The sequence below is a fragment of the Megalops cyprinoides genome, chromosome 2, assembly GCF_013368585.1.
Source record: "Megalops cyprinoides isolate fMegCyp1 chromosome 2, fMegCyp1.pri, whole genome shotgun sequence".
Classification (NCBI taxonomy): Eukaryota; Metazoa; Chordata; class Actinopteri; order Elopiformes; family Megalopidae; genus Megalops; species Megalops cyprinoides.
This window is the reverse complement of record NC_050584.1, coordinates 3,007,423-3,025,169: the sequence shown is the minus strand read 5'-3', so window position 1 is coordinate 3,025,169 and position 17,747 is coordinate 3,007,423. Positions and strand designations below refer to the sequence as shown.

The 17,747-nt window shown below is 44.7% G+C and overlaps 1 protein-coding gene across 1 annotated transcript; it reads right to left on the bottom strand.

Moving 5' to 3' along the window:
• Window positions 1-1,743: 1,743 nt before the first annotated feature.
• On the bottom strand, window positions 1,744-13,155 carry srd5a3 (steroid 5 alpha-reductase 3). Its single transcript, XM_036522785.1, has 7 exons — window positions 13,031-13,155; window positions 5,367-5,373; window positions 4,701-4,783; window positions 4,371-4,414; window positions 3,346-3,537; window positions 3,013-3,159; window positions 1,744-2,003 (listed from the first exon to the last, which is right to left on the bottom strand). Exons 1-7 carry the CDS (start codon window positions 13,153-13,155, stop codon window positions 1,744-1,746), a joined length of 858 nt encoding a protein of 285 aa, XP_036378678.1.
• Window positions 13,156-17,747: the final 4,592 nt, after the last annotated feature.

Sequence of the window (17,747 nt, the reverse complement as noted above, 5' to 3'; positions counted from 1 at the left end):
CAGGCTGTAATCATCATGATCCCAATTACTGAAATAGTTTCTCTGTGGGGACAAGAGACATGTACCCACTTAACTGGACTAAATTGTAACCCTGTGGCTACAGGAGCATGCATCACTTCATTGCTGACCCCCCCTCCCCTGGATGGCACCCTTCACAGGATCCTCCATACTAGTCTTACTTTTCCTCCTGCCCTTAGTCTCCCATGGAAACAGGAAGCATCCATTCCCCCAGTGTTTCTCAATCCTACTCCTGGAGCCCTCCTGTCCAGCATCTCTTCAGTCTATCCTTGCTCCAAACACACCTGATTGAAATAATTAACATGCTCTTTATTAAATCAGGTGTGTTCGGCTAATCGAAAGTGCCACTGATGAGTTTAGTCAGGTAGGTAGAGCAGGGAAAGATGGAAAACGTGCAGAGCAGGGGGGCCCCAGGAGCAGGATTGAGAATCAGTGCGGCCTAATCTCATAGACGGATTACTGCATGGGCAAAGTGGGCACATGCCCAGGGCCCTGGAGCCAATGGGGGCCCTTGGCCTTAAGATTTATTATCTTTTTTTAATGTGTAAAATATTTTTGTTTTTAAAATATTTGGTTAAATGTGATTTTGAAAATGTAGTATGATTATGAAATTGTTTGAATGTTTTGCAAATTAGCCGATAAATCACCTAATGTCGTAATGATGTAGGCTATAGGTCAAAATTCAATTTTGCGGTCAACATGGAGAAACCTGCGCTTAGGTGTGTGTTTCGCTCCTAAAGATGTACTGTATACACTGTGCTGTACATGGCATTTATAGAACCAAACGGACCTAAAATGGCAGTAATTTAACATGTCAAAATAACGAATATAATTTCAAAGTAATACATGCTGTGTGGTTGTGGGTTGCCCTGTGCTATTGTGTTACCAAACTCTGTGTGCTTGGGGACAGCACATGCAGTGCACGTGTACTATTTGTGTGTGTACGTAGGGGCCCGTGGTCATGATAATCCGACCATGCCTAATCTGCAGGCTAACAGGTCTCCAATGGGTCACTGTCACATGAAGTACATCCAGGTGTGTCGTCATCACCCACTGAGGTTTAACCAGGAAACTTCCACTCTGTCCCAGTGCCCTCCATACTGTATAGCTGCTGATGAGAAATATTACTAATTAGAAGCTGCTCTTACCTGCAGTCACCTGCGCAGCTTACAAATTTTACAACATACCTATGACCAGTTGGATATTGACAGCTGCAGGAGATTCAGGTTATATACCACGGCCAAACCCGGGAACAGAGCCAGCAGTCATTGGGTTATGAGCTGTGCTTCTAACAATTACTCAGAACTGCTGACCCTACCGACCAACAGGACACTCACTGGAGTTTAGGCTGCTAAGTACTGAAACCAGCTGATTAATGCTGAAGTTTCGCTTAAGAACAGCTCTGTGGCACTGAATCCTATACGCCTGCCACAATTGCTGCATTTCTGAAAAACTGTGCATGTGTTGAGTGAGGGCAAGCATAGTAACCTATAAATGCCTTTTGGCACTTGGTAAAAATCCATTTAACAGTTTTAGACTTTTAGTTTGTTTCAAACTGCTGATTGTCTTTGACCTCACAGAAGAACTTGTGTTGTCATTACCAGTCATTTGAGAGGATCATTTTTACAGAAAAAGATGATGGAAAAAAGTGACAAGTGTCATATTTCATGAAATTTAATTTTTGAAATAAAACAATAATTACACAGTGTATAAACAGCAAGGGAATCAGAGGAGGAAGGGAACAAAGGCTTTGCGTTGCTGAGGGTAAGACTGGAACCTGCTGCAGTAGAACTCGTGACAAAGTTGTGCAGCTAACGCCTGGTTGAAGAAGACGTACAGCACCACAAGCCACCAGGTGAGGGCGCCACCCCTGCAGGTGATGCCGAGGGACACGTAGATCAGCAGCTCGGCAAAATAGTGTGGGCAGGACACCACCTCGAACCACCCTCCATGGGGAACCTTATGGCCCAGTGTTACCAACTCACCTGTGAACAGTGGCACAAGTGAAAACACAGCACCATACTGCAACCAGACACACTGCAACCCAACACAACTCAACCAAACACACTGACACGCAACACACTGTGTGCCCACCACACTGCCTCACACTGACACCCAGTAAACAGGCCAATGTGTATGTCATGCAAACATCACTTCTGCCATATGAAGGAGACAATATACACATATTACACACTATATATGGACAGAATTGTGTGCTGTGTGTCAGCAAGTGAAATTCAACTTCAGTTTTCTAAATAAAACATGGAGTTTACTGCACTCAGCTTTACTGCAGTAGCAATGCACACCAAAAAGCCATTATGCATATCACTATGAATTATTAATAATTCAAAATTATCTCATGGTTCAGTTACGAACTCTACAACAGTCAGTCAAATACAGATTCAGAATCCATTCCCCCTCTCTCTCCCTCTCTCTTGAATGAATGACCTTGCTTTGAATGCTGGGAACCGGAGGCAGAGAGGAGTGACATTAAAGGATTCTCTTTCAACTGAAATCTTACAAAATGGTAGCTTTCAGGTAAAAATATAAACAGCTTAACAGCCACCTGAAGAAGCCTTGATGACTCCAACTGAGATAATTAAAATACTGACTTGACTGGGGTTAGAATCAATTCCCTTCTGATTCACTAGAGTGGGGAACTGTAAAGTTCTGACATCAGAGCGAGTCAAAACTGAAACATGAAAGGAAAGGTTTTGCCAGATTACATTTAAAGAAAAGGCACAATACAAAAGGCAAGAGAATAAACCCCCGGGTAAATAAAAAAAATCTTAGCATCTTTTAAGCTCAAACGTCTTTGCATGCTCTTGCTGTCAGTACCTAAAGGAGTAGAACCCCATACTGGGTGGAGTTATCACAAACTGTCAATCACCACTCATGTGGGCCAATCAAAGGGCTTTGCTACACATATCAAAACAATATGATTCAGTTTCATCCCTGTTTTGCTGCTGTGTTTTTTGGGGTTCATTAGAGCACCTGCAGAAGCTTCACCTGAGTTTTCCGTCCGCAGTTGGGCCAGAAGACGCAGGCAGCGGTGCTGGTGCAGTGAGGCCCAGAGAAAGAGCAGAACCCCCGCAGCATGGAACCACTGCAGCTGAGAGAGGAGTGAGGAAGCTGGCCCTCCTGCAGCACGACCACACCTTTGTTAGGAAAGCGCTGACAGAACACAGCACTGACTACTGGTCAGACTGTACCTCAGATGTACTGTTTGCATGACTATTTTATTTTTAGAGTTTAATGCCTTGTGAAAGCACAGAATATTACAGAGTATTTATTGTTTGAAAAGGCGATGCCCGCAGGAGGCCTTGCCTGTTTGGGGGTGCAGAGCGTCTGCACACAGCACTGTCAGCCCCAGGATGACGTAGTAGCCCAGGCCGAAGACGTACTGCACAGCGTGTATGACGCCGTCGGAGAACACGCTGACCCGCACACACTCCCACAGCCGTCTGAGCGAGTGTGTCCACAGCAGTACCTGCACCAGCACGGCTGACGCCGACACACCTGGAGAGGAGACGTGCAGCATGGACAGCGTCAAAGATACACACACACACACACACACACACATCATCTGTACAGGAGCGCTTCCTGAAGCTGAGGCAGCCCTGTCAGAGAGGATTTAGTGTCTCATTCAGCCCTCAGTCATCCGCTCTGTCGGCCAGGGGGAAGGGATCCTACAGTGCTCTGTGCACTGGGCACCAGGTTCACAGGTTGGAGGAGATCAAAGAGAACAGAGTAGAAGAGCCCCCCGCTGATGTTTAATTCAGGCCCTTATGAGGCGGGGTTCAGAACAAACCCAAACGGAGGACAGTCTCTCCTGTTTTACAGTCAATAACAGACTGTCTAGGTTTGTTCAAAGCTATGGGGCTCACTATCCAAAGGCACAGGGGATGAAATTAACCACAGAGACCCTGGGTACAACATGAGCATGTGAGCTGACGAGGCTGTTAAGTGGTGGAGAGGTAACCTTTACCTGCAACGCTCATCATCTGCATAACTATTAGTGCTGCTACTACTATTATATCTGTTATTATGGATAATTCTTTTTTTCTGGGTACATATTCTTGTCCTTACTTCGCTAACATGTATACAAATAGACAACTCCTTTTTTGCTCAAATAAAATATGTAAAATGTTGATATTACCAGCAGTGCAGAGAGCCTTGACGTCTGCACGCGCATGCGCAGAAATACGTCAGATGCTACCGAAGAATCGAATCGTTCCAACGTTTGACTCTTCACTGACAACGAAACATCAAACCCAATACAACGATATACAAATTAGCTACTGTGCCCCAGAGCGGATTAACTGAACACACGAGTAACCCAATAAATGTACCTAAAACCTCGTAGCCCTCCACCCACGCTGGAATAGCACAGCACCTTTAGCAGCAGATCGGGGGTCAGCGGTCAGGAACCGGAGAGTTTCATTCAGCCACACTGGGAGCTCCTGTCCTAGGACCGCCGATCGCAGTGACAGCGCGATTAGCAGCCCGTTCCAAAGCACCGAAACCGCGTAGAAATGCGAGAACCATCTGCAGGGAAAGGAAACAACATGTTCTGTTAGCTGCACGTTTATGGATTAATCACTTACTAAAAATGATCGACGTAACACGATCTAACATACGGCGGTAGAAATGAATCACTGGTTAAGCGGCCAGCTCGCTACCTTTTGGGAACATCAAAAACACGCAGCGCGCCTGGTCGCTGCAGGTTTTTGGTTTTTCCGTATCTGATCAGATCCTGGAACACCTGAAACGCATGAGACCGCGCAGCTTCGGGAGGACAGCGAGAAAAACGTCTGTGAATACAAAAAGCGAGGAAGAAAGATAACGCTAAAGAAAACCACAAAAAATCAATTACACGAAAGTCAAAACGTATCATGATTACATGGTGGTACGCTCTAAAAATATCCGACGGACAGCACTATGTTGAACACAAGAGTTCCGTTGTGCAAATGATTTTCCATCGTTTTTCAGGGATCACAGATGCAAATGGAATTTTTAATGTACTTGAAGTTTATTGTGTAAAACTTGTAAAAGCACATGCAGGACATGGTAATGACCTAATACTTACCTAAAATACTTACCTAAGAATACGCAGGTGCTCACATGTGATCCCACTTCCAGCAGGCGGCAGCACTAAAACAAATTTTTTTATTGGACGTTACACTTCTGCTCTTGCAGCAATTAACACTAAATGACAGAACCAAGTATCAGGGCTTGTTGGGTGTTACTAAAGACGTTTTTCTGGCATTTCTTGAGAGTGGATAAATGTGTGAGCTCAGTAACTGTTTGTTTGGTTTAGGAATGTAGCTGGAGACCTGCAGCCGTACCTTAGTGCTGTGGAAAAAGAAAAGTCACCCGACACCACAGAGCACTAAAGAGCACCTAAAACAGTAAACATCTGATAAATTAGCAAAACGTGATTAACAATTTGAGATTTGGATAATATGAGATTCTCTAATGAGAGAACTTACTGTCATCTGATCTAACACTCTGAAGTCTGACAATGGGGTGTGTCACATCGCCTGTCTGAAAAGCGGTGTGGCACTTGTGCCAAACAGGAAATAGCACCAGAGAACACTGCACATTCTGTTTCAGGCCAAGGGCTCCGTGTTTTTACCTGGATCAGGTGCTCTGTGTTTTTACCTGCACTGGGTGCTCCGTGTTTTTACCTGGGCTGAGGGCAATATTTATGCAGTTTTCCAGTGTATCATTTTCAAAGATCAGATTGCTAATATTTCATAACACATGCATAATACTAATCCTCATTTTTCTTTGGGAAAAGCTCACCAGAGAAATTGTGGGCATCAACTGCCCTATTACCATGGTAGTGTGGGAGGGGCTAGTGGGCATGGCTTGTCTCTGCTTTTACCTCCCCTGTTGTTTCCAAGAAACAGGATGAGATTTTAGCTTGTCGGGAACATAAAAGTTCTTCCTGAGATGATCCCAGGACACGTTTCTGCTCAGAGCTGTATGGAGAGTAGTCCCTCTCTCACAATGGTAACGCTGACTGTGTGGATGCAATTGCATGATACTTGGGGACATTTGTGTAAAGATGGGGCATGACTGGGCTCACACTCAGCCTCACAGCTCAGATCCCCTCTGACTCATGTCTCCTCCTATGGCTGTCTTCATAATACAAAAGGGTGTTTGTGAGAGACAGTTTATGTGAGAGAGAGTGTGAGAGAGGCAGAGTGGGTGTGTGCTCATTTGTGTGTGTGTATGTATGCGTTTGTCTGCATGTGCTTGTTTTTGTGTATGAGTGATGGTGTGTGTGTTTTTGTGTATGTATGTATTTGTGTGTGTGTGTGTATGTGTGTGTGTGTGTGTGTGTGTGTGTGTGTGTGTAATCCAGGATGCGCCTGAAAGATGTGTGGTATCCTGCCTGAGGAAGTGTGTTCTGTTTCCTGCACCCCCTTTCCCCCCTCACCACCCTTGCTCCCCTCACACCCCCATTGCCATACCAACTGCTGGACCCTTATTAGTGCCTGTGTGATAAGAGTCGGCCATTGTCTCTGAGAGCAGCATTAATTACAGCTGACAGTCTGTACCAATCCCAGCTTGCACTGCAGCACTGTGTGCAGGAACACTGAGCCACAGTGGAGACAGATACAGTTTCCACAGTTCCCTGTCTGTCCATAAATCTCCCTCTTCCCACCACCCCCTTCTCTCTCTGTCTCACTTTCTCTGTCTCTCCCTCTCTGTCTTTCTCTCCCTCTCTCCTTCCCTCTCTCCCTTTCTCTCTCCCTCAGTCATGAGTGTTAATACTCTCTCACATAGCACAGTTGTGAAAAAACAGCCGATCAGTGTCTGAGTCCCTTTTGCCAGGCTTTGGGTTTGGTTCATAATGGGCTTCACAGGAAATGAAGTGCGCTGGGAAAGTGTGGCGTAACCTTGCAGTAGCTACAGGCATTGGCACTGTCCTGGAGATTAACACAGGTCAGCGCTCTGATTCTCCACACAGAGTCCTGAAACTTCTCCCATTTTCCATGTCAGGGGCTGAGAAGAACGATGGAGGCTTTTATGTTTCATACCAATAGCTGCCAACTAGCCAGCCAGTTAATAAACTCACCAGAGCAAACAGCAAACTCGTCTACTGAATAGGATACCTGTCCCTGTGCCAGTAAAGCTTGCTATTCTTTGCTGTTGCTGTTCAGAGAGGGAAATAAATATATTGATTAAAGATGGCAGAAGGAGGGATACGTATTGGTAGTTTTAGCTAGGTGGTATGTTTTGAGAACAGCGGTGAAAGGTCTTCTTACTGTAGTCTTGATATTTAGTGCTCTTTGTTTGACACACACATATTTAGCTATTTAGCAAAACCAGTTTGGATGTAGAAGAGATTTCATAATTAGCTAGTTATCTCAATATCCAACCCACCTTCAGCTGACTAGTATGGTTAAGCTCAAATTACATCTGTTTTACAAACACCCAAACTTTGAAATTTTAAATACTTTATCAATTCAATTTGATTCAGTTTTATTTATATAGTGCTTTTTACAACATGAGTTGTCACAAAGCAGATTTACACTGGTACTCCAGGCCTGATAACCCCTCAGAGCAAGCCAAAGGCGACAGTGGCAAGGAAAAACTCCCTGACTAATAGGAAGAAACCTTGAGCAGAACTCGGGTCAGAGGGGGAGCCCATCTGCTTCTGGCTGGCACTGGGTGGACAACTGAGTAGAAAAGAGTTTCTTAAGAAATTCTTAACAGTACTTAAGAATGATGAAACATGTAGGTAGTAAGACACAGCAATATACAGTGTGTAAAACATAATGAGTCTGGTAAATCTTAAATCTTAAAAGTTATACAGCAGAACATGCATAGCATGTAGTCCTGGAGGGTCCAGTTCTTGGTACATGGAGAGCTCCACAGGAATGGATGATTAAAATGGCAGGAATGTACAGCAGAGAGGCAGGAGAGGAGGGGCAGGGAAAAAGGTGCCAGTGTGCAACAAGGAAAAAACCCCAGCAGACTAACATTATGGCAGTATACTTAGGGGACGGGAGGCAAGGGACTGGCATAATCATGAGGACGACCCTAAGGCAGTCAACACCAGATCACGGCACAGAGTCCATGCCATGATAAAGTGGCAACAATGACCACTTTAGTCCACCAGATACTGTATGATCCATGGCAGCACCAGGTCATGTCTCTCAGCTGAAGCATTTACTGTATAGATATGTTTTGAGCCTAGGCTTAAAGGTCAAGAGAGAGTCTGCTCCCCAAACCTCAGTGGCTAATCTGTTCCGCAAGAGAGGGGCTCGATAGGAAAAGGCTCTACTGCCTATAGTAGTTTTGCCCACTCTTGGAATGATGAGAAGCCCGGCATTTTGGGAACGAAGGGCTCTTTGTGGAAGGTATGGGTGAAGAAGGTCCTTAAGATAGGGAAGGGCAAGCCCATTTAAAGCCTTAAAATCAATCCAGTATTTAATGGGTAGCCAATGGAGAGAAGCTAGAACTGGGGTAATGTGCTCAAAGCATTTTCTTCTAGTTAAGATACGAGCAGCTGCATTTTGTACCAGCTGAAGGGGTTTTAGTGAGACATTTGCACATCCTGAGAAGAGGGCATTGCAGTAGTCCAATCTGGATGTTACAAAAGCGTGGATTAGCTTTTCAGCATCATTAATTGATACAATTTTCCTGATTTTTGCTATATTTCTCAAATGAAAGAAGGCTCTTCTAGAAGTGTTAGTTATATGTGTTTCAAAAGAGAGCTCAGGGTCAATAATGACGCCAAGGTTTTTGATAGCTGATTGACTTTGGGCCAACAACAAATATTTCGGTTTTGTCTGAGTTAAGGAGGAAAAAATTTCGGGCCATCCATTTCTTTACATCTGTCAGGCAGGCCTCCATGTTTGATATATTCAAAGGGACATCAGGTTTGACTGATATGTATAACTGAGTGTCATCCATGTAACAGTGGAAGCTAATGCCATATTTACGGATGATATCACCAAGAGGCAACATGTATTACGAGAAGAGCAGAGGCCCAAGCACGGATCCTTGTGGTACATCATATCTTACTCTGGAACGAGTGGAAGATTCATTGTTAATGAAGACAAACTGATATTGTTCTGATAAATAGGACCCAAACCAAGATAGAGCCTGTCCACTTACTCCAACCAGGTTTTTGAGGTGGTCAAGGAGGATACAATGATCGATGGTATCAAAGGCTGTGCTTAAGTCTAGTAACACAAGAAGAGAGATACAGCCATTGCCAGTAGATCGTTGAGCACTTTCAGAAATGTTGTTAGAGTGTAAAAATGCACAGAGTTACTTTGATACTGCTTTTTCCAGGATTTTTGAGAGGAATGGAAGATTCGAGATGGGTCTGTAGTTTGACAGGTCATTGTGATCTAGATTGGGCTTCTTCAGAATAGGCTTGATAACTGCTACTTTCAAGGACTGTGGTACGTGTCCAGACGTAAGGGAGGCGTTGATAAGATTTAATAATGGTGTGCCAATTGCAGGTAGCAGCTGGAGGGAAAGAAGGTAGGAAGCCGGTTGGTATGGGGTGTAGTTGGCTGGTAAGAGTTTTTAGAATAGATGAATTGATAATGGGTATAAAAGAGTCAAAGCACGAGATAGGCCTAATAGACATACCTACATTGTCTGGGAAGGGACTGGCCAGGCAGGAAGCAGAAGTCGATGAAAAATTTTTGTATTGTGTCTCTTATCTTTGTGATTTTCCTATCAAAGAAGTTCATAAAGTCATCACTACTATGAATTGCTGGCATGTTAGAGTTAACTGATGCAGGACTCTTAGTTAATCTGGCAATAGTTCTAAACAGATACCTAGGATCTTTATTTTTCTCTATAAGGGTAGAGAAATATTTGGATCTGGCAGCTTTTTGCCTGTGGTTTTCTTCCTTTTAAGAGGAGCAATGGCATCCAGAGTTTTACGTAGAGTCGATACTGTCTGCAAGTTGATTAATTTCAGTTAAACTAGGGTTTGAACATAGGCTAGAGGAGATTTCATTGTACAGGCTGTATGATGTATGGGATTGAAAGAGTTGAGAAAATGGGATTTTGTGGCATAATTTCTACATGGTTAATATCTGCTCCATATGTGAGGACCAAATCTAGAGTATGGTTACAGTAATGTGTAGTTTTATCCACAGCTTGATAGAGTCCAATAGATTTGATGATAAACAAAAATGCTGTGCTGAATGAATCGTTCATTATCCATATGTACATTAAAATTACCTGCTATCACAGCCTTTTCTGTATTAACAACCAGATCGGATAAAAAGTTGGCAAATTCCGATAAGAAAATAATACAAGGGCCAGGTGGCCTGTAAACTATTACAAGGGTAAATAGCTGAAATGCAGTCTTGTCAGGATGTGCAAAGCTAAGTACTAACAGTTCAAACGAATGAAAGTTATAGCCAGGTTTGAAAGTGGCACAGAGTTTGGAGCTGTGTACAGCAGCAACACTGCCACCTCTGCCAGTAGGTTGAGGGACCTGGTGATTACTGTAACTGGGAGGAGTTGATTCAGTAGGAGCAATAAAGTCATTAATTTTAAGCCAAGTTTAAGTCAGGCATAAGATATCAAATTGATGATCAGTAATCAATTAGTTTACTAACGTAACTTTAGGTTTTAACGGCCTAATATTTATTAACCCAATCTCAAGGACCATTTGTCTGCAAATACTACTTTCAGATTTGTCAAATTTAATTTTTATCAGGTTATCAGCACAAATGTCCCTAGATGTTTTTAAGAAGTTTGGAACCGAAAGTTGGGGAACAGACACTGTCTCTGTGGGAATGAGTTTAAGTGGCGGTTCAATGGAAAAAGCAGACATCTGTGTAGGACAGAAAGTCTGCTGCCTGGCCTTGGCCCTGTGAAGGCCAAGGTTTAGAGTAATTTAGACTATATACTGAATGCTGCACACAATCACTGCATTAGTGAAAATATGTGAAAATGTGAGCAGAACACAGAAAAATCTCTCTGCACATGCAATAAAGCTCATCCCCTCTGAAACCTCACTGAAGGGCTGCTGTGAACTAACAGTGGATGCGGTTTTGTTTGGCCTTGCTGGTACTGACTTCTGTGTGGGTAAAATTGTTACTAGGAAGTGTGAGTGTGTGTGTGTGTACACAAATCACGCACACATACACACACACACGCACATGCACACATAAGCAATGCCAATAAGAAGCAATTGCATTTGCAAGGCAGAAGTTGAGGCATCAGAAACAGCAGTTTTCTTGAGAAATGCATCTCTGAAGTGATAAAAGCTTTGGTCCTGCTCACTCCACCCCTTCTGGGAATGAGGGTTTGTTTACCCTCCCATTATGATTTGCTGGAACAACATGACACAGAAGAACAGAGGACTTCAGAGCAGAGTTTCACGTACGAGATGTTTTAATGGGCCTGTTGCTGCAGCTGCCTTCTCCCTAACCCTAACCCTAACCCTTCACCCGCCCTAACCCTAGCCCTAACCCAAATCCTAACCCTACCCTCCACCCACCCTCACCCTTTGCCTCCCTCCATGAGCCGTAGGCCTAACCCTCCCTCTACCAGCTCTTACCCTAACTGTAACACTAACCCCAACCCTAACCCTAACCTTCTACCCGCCTCTTACAAACATTTGCCTGGGAGGAGACACTGATCCCAACAGCCGTCAGAGTGACCCAGACGCAACCTTCAGAGTGACTCACACCCAGAACACCGCCTGCTTCTTAGGATGTTTCAGTTTCATGCCAACCGGTACAGATTTTACCCTGGTATTTAAAACAGCATTTGGGTGGTCCCTTCCCACTGCAGCTGTCTTTGTGCAGATATTCTGGAAGTATCCTCATTCACACAGAAAGCTGAGCTCTCAGTGATGACAGACTGCAGTGTGCTCCTCCATGACACACAGTGCCTCAGACGGCTCTTACAAGTCGTTGTGTCATAGGTCAATCTCATAGACAGGAGGACACTGAGAGGATGATGGTTTTGTGAAGAAGACATCTGGCTGCATGCCTCTGAACAGCACATACTGTAGTCCTGTTACCCCTCAGAGCCAGACAACATAATGTCCATCTGTGTGTGAGTGTGTGTTCCTGTGTGTGTGTGTGTGTGTTTGTGTGTGTGCGTGTGTGTGTGCCTGTGTGTGTGTGTGTGTCTGCACGCGTGTGTGTCTGTCTGTGTGTGTGAGTGTGTGTCTGCATGTGTGTGTGACTGTGTGTATGTATATGTATGTATATATATATATATATATATATATATATATATATATGTGTGTGTGTGTATGAGAGAGAGAGAGAGAAAGTATCTATGTGTGTTTATGATTGTGTGTGTGTGTGTGTGTGTGTGTGTGAGTATGTTTGTGAGAGTAAGTATGTGTGCATATGATTGTGTGTGTGTGTGTGTGTGTGTGTGTGTGTGTGTGTGTGTGAGACATTAACTTTATCCAAGACCCCCAAACTACAGGTTTTAATCACACCCTGATCAGAACCTGCTGATACCAGGACAGGCAGCAGAAAGAGTCACGTTTAATTAATGGAAAACATGACAATAAATCTGCTAACTGGCTGGCTGCTCCCACCACACCCTCTTGGGGTGTCCCTCTCACCCCTGCTTTCCACTTAAAATGCCAAGCACATCTGTGACCTCTGTCACTGCAAATCTTTCTGCCCCAGTCAAAAACCCAGCTGGATCTGCAAGCCAATTTGGTTTCTCTTTATTTTATTTTTTTTCTGTCTGGACACCTTGCTATCCTTGGTCATGTAGACCCAGATACCTTATCGTGAGGATGGTTGCACTCTGGGAGAGCACTTCCTGTGAGTGTGAGTGCCACTTCCTGTGAGTGTGACGGGTGCTGCAGCACAAAGACCAGGCGCTGCGCAGAAAAACAGGGAAAATGGATCTTTCCAGTGCTGGCACCAGCCGGCAGGAAGCGCATATCAGAGCAGGGCGAGGGGCCAGTGCCGGGGGTCCCAGCAGGGCTGACCAGGACAGGAAACATGTGGAGGAGTGAGAGGCCCCCAGCACGTCTCACCACGAGTAGAGGAAGACCTCGGCCCGTCCTCCGATGGAGATCCACATTGCAGAGGGAGTCTGCTCCATGCCCTTCACAGGGAAAAAGTTCCCAGCAGAGCCAGTCTGGGGCTGGCACTCTGACATGGTCATGTGCTTTAATGAGGACCAATCACAAGGCTGCCCCCACTAAGGCACATCACCATGATGAGAGCTGGGGAAAAGATCCATATGATAACACTCTGTCGTCAAAATGAGTACTTTCAAATCAACCCATGTGATAACACTGTCATCAAAATGAGTACTTTCAAATCAACCCATGTGATAACACTGTCATGAAAATGAGTACTCACAAATCAACCTGTGTGATAACACTGTCATGAAAATGAGTACTTATAAATCAAGCTGTTATGATATATTTTATATGCTGCGTTGCTATAACCATTATGAGTACTCATCATTTAGGTATGTTAAAATTGTCGCTCACCATTATGAGTACTTTGAAATTGGATATGTTGAAAAACTGTCGCTCACCATAATGAGTGCTCATGGATTGGGTGCATCATAACAGTCTCTCATGACTTCTTTGACTTGAATTTTGATCCATTATCATACCATATGCACCAGAACTGAAGCCTACAGTGGCCTTCCCATGTTCACTTTTCCACCTACTTACCAAACAGGCCTTTTAAAAAGGGTTTTTCCTCTTTTCCTCCCAGTTTAAGCACACAGCTGTATCCCAGACATGCTGTTGATTGCCACAGCCCCCAGGATCAGCATGGGAGCACTCAGGCAGACACAAACTCTCCTTTGAAACACATGATACCCAGCACTGCTACTTTTCACATGGCACAGACTGAGTCACATCTGTACAGCTCTGTACAGGCTCACTGTGGGTGCCCCACTGACCAGAGGGAGCTGCAAGTTTGTGCCCCTCTCCCCTGGCTGGCTGAAGCCAGATTGAACCTGAGCCACAGAGCTCAGGCAGGCTCAAAGTGAATGCCTTGACCGCTAAGATATTCCAAAGAAACTGAGCAAACAATTTTTTAAAATTCATCTTTATTCATTTGTCCTTCATTACCAGTTGAGATATAACATTTCTTTTACAAGGGAGACCTGACCAAGAGAGTGGTTCCTATACTGTCCAGACAAAGCAGCATCGATGAAATCTTACCCATAGTGTAAGGGGAAAACAAATATATAAAATGAACATATAAATAATAAAGAATTTTCGATTCTGAGACCGTGAACCGTGAGTTCCAGCAAGGCTACTTGCTTTGTTGTTCCTGAGCTCAGGACGATGTCTGGTCTCAACGACGTCTCCATGATGTACTCGGGGAATTTAAGTTGCTTCCCAAGATTCACCCTCATCTGCCAGTCCTGAGCTGTACTAGGAGGCCTGCTTGGACTTTGGGTCGAGGAATGGGAGGGTCGCCTGCTCGAATAAACGTGATTACACGTCTTGCTGGTTGGAGCCATTTGACCTGGTCGATGGTGCTACAGATGGATTCAGCGATTACCTGGTCATGACGCCACCTATAGCGTCCCTCTGCGAGCGCTTTTGGACAGCTGCTGTGGATGTGTTCCAAGCTCCCTTTTCCTGGGCACAGGGGGCATGATGGTGATTCCGCCCTGCCCCAGCAGAAGAGGTTAGCTGGGCTGGGCAAAACGTCATAGACAGACTGAATGAGGAATTTCACACGGGAGGACTCTGCCTTCCATAGTTCTGACCAAGAGATCTTACGGTCCATCGCCTCTTCCGATCTAGTCCAGGCCCCTTGTTGCTGCAGGCCCACAGACTTGCTCATGCGCAGCTCCTCAACCTGTTGCCACGGGCCCCACCACCACTCTGTGCCTTAATCGCGCTTCCGCTTGGTCCACTGCATGTTCGGCACTCCACTTCCTTCCAGTTCTCACTTCGATCCCTGCCTTCAAGATTTTTGGGTCACTTGACTCCCTGAATAGCAACACCTCCCTAGCACGAGTCACCATGAACTCCTCACTCAGGCTTTTGAAGGGGAGACTCAGCTTGTTCCTGTGGCCATAAAGGGCAATGCTGCTTAAGCTCCTTGGCAACCCCAACCATCTTCGGAGATGGCTGCTGATCTTTCTCTCCATCCCTTCCACGGTTGACAATGGGAACTCATACACCAGCAGTGGCCAGAGGACCCTAGGCGGGATGCCATGCTGGTATATCCAGGACTTTCCTGGCAAACCCAATTTGTCCACGGCTGTCAACCACCCTTCTAGCTCTTTAATTGCTGTTGAAATGGCAGTGGTGTCTCTCAGGGTGGAGTCAAAGTATTTCCCAAAGCTCTTCACTTTCTGTGAACTTCACTGTTCACAGAAACTTCTTTTCTCACATTAGTTGACGAATGTGGTGCTATATGGATCTATCCTTGGGCCCTTTCTTACCTCACTGTGAATTCTGTTCCTTGATAACGTTATCTATCAATATGGAGCAATTACATGTGTGTATAAATCAAGATTAAGTCACACTTTTTGCTGCCTTGCTGCCTTACTTAGTTCCCAAAATCCTGGCCCATCAGTTCCTGAAATTGTCGCACTGGGATGACAGAATAAACGGTGATGGTTGTTTCTGATTCTGCCTCTTCATCTGAAACTCACATTTCCACAGAAGTAAGCTTCCACCCATGAGACGCAGCAAAGCACAGTCAGCCTGATGGTCAGTTTCAGGCCAATCTGTCAAAAAACACAGCAAAACTGAACTGACAGGTCCTTGAACCTCACGAATTATTAAAGGTGGGCATCTGAGAGCGATGGGTTTGTGTCAGAGGCCATTAGTGAGGTATGCATGACTGCAGGCCGTATGAGCTCCCCTGGCCTCTCAGCGCCCAGCAGTGGCTGAAGGTCAGGCCCCTTTGCTGGAACGATCATACAATATGGCCTCTCATTCTTTCCAGCCTCCAAACATCCAGCACTACCAAGTGCTGATGCTTGTTTAGCTCAAACTTCCCTGTGCTTCAGTACGCACGCACCCCCCCCCCCCCCCACCACACATACACACCCACACCCCTCATTCACATGACCACTTCACACACAGCATCACCCATCTTGTTTGGGAAACCAAAGCAGTGTACTTCCAGAGAGGAAAAAAAACAAGAATAACAACAGTGCTGTTTACAGTTCCAGGCCTCTGAGCCTAGCAGCACAGGACTGATACTCAGCACTGACAGAGCTACTATTGAGCATGCTACTGACGCCTGGATACTTCAGAAAATGTCCTGCTGTATAGATTACCAGAATGCTAGCTGTTTAAATAAGTGCTGTAACTACCTGTCGCAGCACCAGGTGAGGAAACAAGCTTTCTTCTCTTGCAGTAACACAGCAACCAATCAAGTTTTATTTGTTATAGCACATTTTTACAATGAGGATTGTCACAAAGCACTGTACGCAGTACACTTCCCAGAGGGAATTTTAAAAAACCCCAGAAAACCCAGGCTAATTGGAAGAAAAAACTGGAAAATTATTCCCTGACACCAGGAAAAGGAAGTTGAGAAACTCCTGGTAAATAATAATAGAAAAGATGACATTAGTATAAGCCATCAGTTCATCTCATCACATACAGAAATAATACAAAAAACAATGCATACAGAAATACTCTTCCAAGAAGTGTATATTACCAGAGTATTACATGGTATAATTCCATATTTTCCAATGTCTTTTCTTTTGACGTGGGTGGATTAAGATGCCTGACCATTTTCAATGGATTCATCCCATCATATCTTAAAATGATTTGATGGACTACACACTACAGTTTTGGGGTTGCAGTCATAGCCAGGATAGCATATTAGCGTCACTGTTTTCACTGTGCTAAGGCTCCCATATAAACTAAGTGGTCAGTGCAAGCTTGTATTGCTGTGCCACCACTGCATGTATGTATGTGTGTGTGTGACTTGCACACAGACTAAGTGAGATTCAACTAATGTTCCTTTATTAGTTGGTATCACTATATAAAATAAACAGTAACAAACTATATAAAGTAAACAGTAACACTCACCCTTAATACCACCAAACAATGTAAACAGCGCATACTGATCCTTAATCAGTGCTGCCAGGGCACCATCTCTACCCCTGAACAGGAGTGTGTGTTTGCAGCTGTGTGCGTGGGGGTACAGCCAGATGTGTGTGGACAGCTGTAGTCATGGACACAAACTGTCCTTCAGTCTGTTGGAGGGACAGCAACCCCACAGATTCGGCCTGCGGAGTCCCAGGTGAGAGGGTTACAAGGCGAGAGAGAATACAGGTGTTTTTGTGGAAGCCCAGGGAGCGTTGCTCTCAGCTGAGGCCTGACACATACATGTGTAGCACACATCACCTGCTTCCCAGAGCAAAGCTCACTCTGGGGTTAGATGTTATACACCCTCATTCATATATCCCCACCAAGCTGCTCACTCATTTACGAGTTTATTTGTTTTCTGTTTTACTTTTATGCCAGTTATTTAAGTATCATTCACTACTATTTTTTCTCATTATCTCATGTAATTACAAATAAATCCAAGCCTCCCTGGATGTACAGGTAGCTTTTTGATGTGTGGGTAGGGGGGTTGCTTGCTTGTTTTGTCATGCGTGCCTGCCATTCTCTCCGGCGATGTGAAAAATAACTTTTACAAACGGAGAGGCCGTCGGCCCTCAAAATAAAAGACAAAATCTTAAATCCTAGGTAACGTTGCGTTCATGACACATATTACAGCATAAAAACATAACGATTTTACCCC